The sequence below is a fragment of the Limulus polyphemus genome, unplaced genomic scaffold (genome assembly GCF_000517525.1).
Source record: "Limulus polyphemus unplaced genomic scaffold, Limulus_polyphemus-2.1.2 Scaffold927, whole genome shotgun sequence".
NCBI classification, from domain to species: domain Eukaryota; kingdom Metazoa; phylum Arthropoda; class Merostomata; order Xiphosura; family Limulidae; genus Limulus; species Limulus polyphemus.
This window is the reverse complement of record NW_013666537.1, coordinates 158,810-161,121: the sequence shown is the minus strand read 5'-3', so window position 1 is coordinate 161,121 and position 2,312 is coordinate 158,810. Positions and strand designations below refer to the sequence as shown.

The 2,312-nt window shown below is 30.7% G+C and overlaps 1 protein-coding gene across 1 annotated transcript in view; it reads right to left on the bottom strand.

Annotated features, from left to right (window-relative positions):
* Positions 1–970: 970 nt before the first annotated feature.
* LOC106461285 (glycogen phosphorylase, muscle form-like) overlaps positions 971–2,312 on the bottom strand; it is a 13,657-nt gene continuing 12,315 nt past the window's right edge. Inside the window, exons 15-16 of the mRNA XM_013921100.2 lie at positions 2,151–2,217; positions 971–2,030 (exon numbers count right to left, since the gene is read on the bottom strand). Coding sequence (XP_013776554.1) covers positions 1,842–2,030; positions 2,151–2,217 — 256 coding nt within the window. The 3' untranslated portion in view covers positions 971–1,841. The remainder of the gene's footprint in view (positions 2,031–2,150; positions 2,218–2,312) is intronic.

Here is a 2,312-nt window from a genome sequence, read left to right as displayed (position 1 = left end):
TGGGGATTAGCTGTAAAATTCTTTTCAATATTATAAGTGTAACTACCAGTTTGTCCACCAATTTAGATTTCAGTCCTTCTAGCCACACACTCAATTCATTTTTGCCAGCACCTTTTTTTTTTTTTTTTTTTCTAAACCTAAGGAGTTCTCAATCAGATTTAATTAGTTAAGCTCCTTTGAAGGTATTTGTAGTTTTAATCTACTTATGTAACTTTCTTTGATCAGAAGATAGTATTAAGTGCCATTTTATTTAGTTTTAATTAATTTATTTTTTGTAAAGGATGTTAGTTTCTCTTTCTTGCATTTATTTTGTAGTTGCTTTTTTGGGTAATTTCGACACACCTTTAGTTTTGACGTTTCCATTATTTTTCTGTATGTATACTAGTAGAGTTTTTACTTTGTACAATTACGTATTAAGTAAAGTTGTATCCTCCCCTTCCCTTTATGTACATAGTGTGGTGCAAGTATTTTGCAGGGGTGAAAGTAAGTAACAGGTTCTTTGACCAATACGAAAGTTATTTTAATACAGAAAATTCAAGATAACGTTTATGTTCTTCTCGCCTTATTTATTTGTGGAACTAGTTCAGTCATATAGGTGTTACATATACTTTCTTGTAAGAAAGATTGCTATGTTATCATAGACAATTTTTTCTGATTGCAAATTATACAATGGCCCAGGAATACATCCCTTTCTTTAAATTGTATTAGCCTTTCTTCTTTTCAAAGTGGATGGGATAAGCTTGAAGAAAAACCCATCAGGCTCGTTGTTGTCCCTTACCTTTAAGAACGTGCTTTTAATTATAATAATAATAATAATAAAAAAGTGTGAACATTTTCATTGACAAATTATAAAGTAAACGTTTACATGATTTACTACAGATTGAACAAATTCCTAAAAGTTAAGTTTTAACAACTAACAGCAAGTTGCAAAATCATCTTATTCTGAGAATAATTACACACACAAACTGAATTTTCTTTCCCGCGAACTTTATTAAGCAAGTATAAAAGACAGCGTAAAAATATTCAAATTACAAACAAACCTTCAACAAATAAAGAATTACAAGTTAACTACAAATATTTGGTCATACATAATTGGTTATTAACTGTGTACGAATACTTGTTTATGACGAGATTCTATAGCACTTTATTTTAATATTATACATTACAAAAATATTTTATTTTCAAAACTTGGTATCAACTAGACAAAACGGGAAAATCTGTTCAAATATTTTCCCAATATTGGAATGTCCAGTGAACAATAATGTTGATATAAAATAACAATACAAACAAAATAAAGCAATAGAAATTATGAAAACAGTTTAGGTATTTATATAAAGAAGCTACAACATTAATCTATTACAGAAAAAATAAAACTACCATTTGCTTTTAGTTAAAACATGAACAAAAATTGTTCCATATTGACTTTAGTTAATGTCCTCACAAGAGTCTGTTTACACATTTTACCAAATTCTGTATATACTTTGAATATTGAAATAATTTTGCCACAAATAGGATATACTCTAAATCAAGAATACAACAACAAACATTCACAACAGGTGTTTCTGTAACCTACCACACAGTGCCTTTACATTAACAAAGTAACTGTTCTTAGACCTTCCAAACCCTATGGCAAACACAGCAAGTTTCAAAACTGATAGAACAAAAACTAGTTTGAAGTTCTCATAAACAAACATACACACTTGCAGCCTCCATGAAGAATTTTTAGGGTGGCATATATTTTAACAAAAATATCATTTCAGCAATACACATTCAGTTGGAAAGGGGTTCTCTTAGTTTTTATGGCCTATTATGACAACCTGAAGAATAATTTCAACCAATGCTTAGTAAGTGCTGGAGAGTGAAACAGGGTCATCCATTACTTCTCTGGGCTCATGGGGTGCAGGAAGTTTCTCCCAGCTTGGCTCAATACCCCAGATTTCCCGAGCATACTCACAGATTGTTCTATCACTGGAAAATTTGCCAGATGAGGCAATATTCAAAATGGCCATCTTCGTCCACTCTTCGTTGTTCTACAAATAAAAAAAAACAGAAGTTAAACTCTATAGAATCTCATCATATTGTTGGTGTATTAAGTTAGAAAACAAGTATAGATAATGATAATAATAATTTAAGGACAAGTAAATACTCACTGTGTACATGTCACTCACTCTCTCTTGACACTTAATGTAAGAATCATAATCAGCCAGAAGGAAAAATCTGAAAATAAGAAAGTTACCATCAATAATCTTACTTGTCATACCACATGAAACAGGTACATCCCCCCCCCCCCTTTCTTCTTTTTTTCTTTTTTT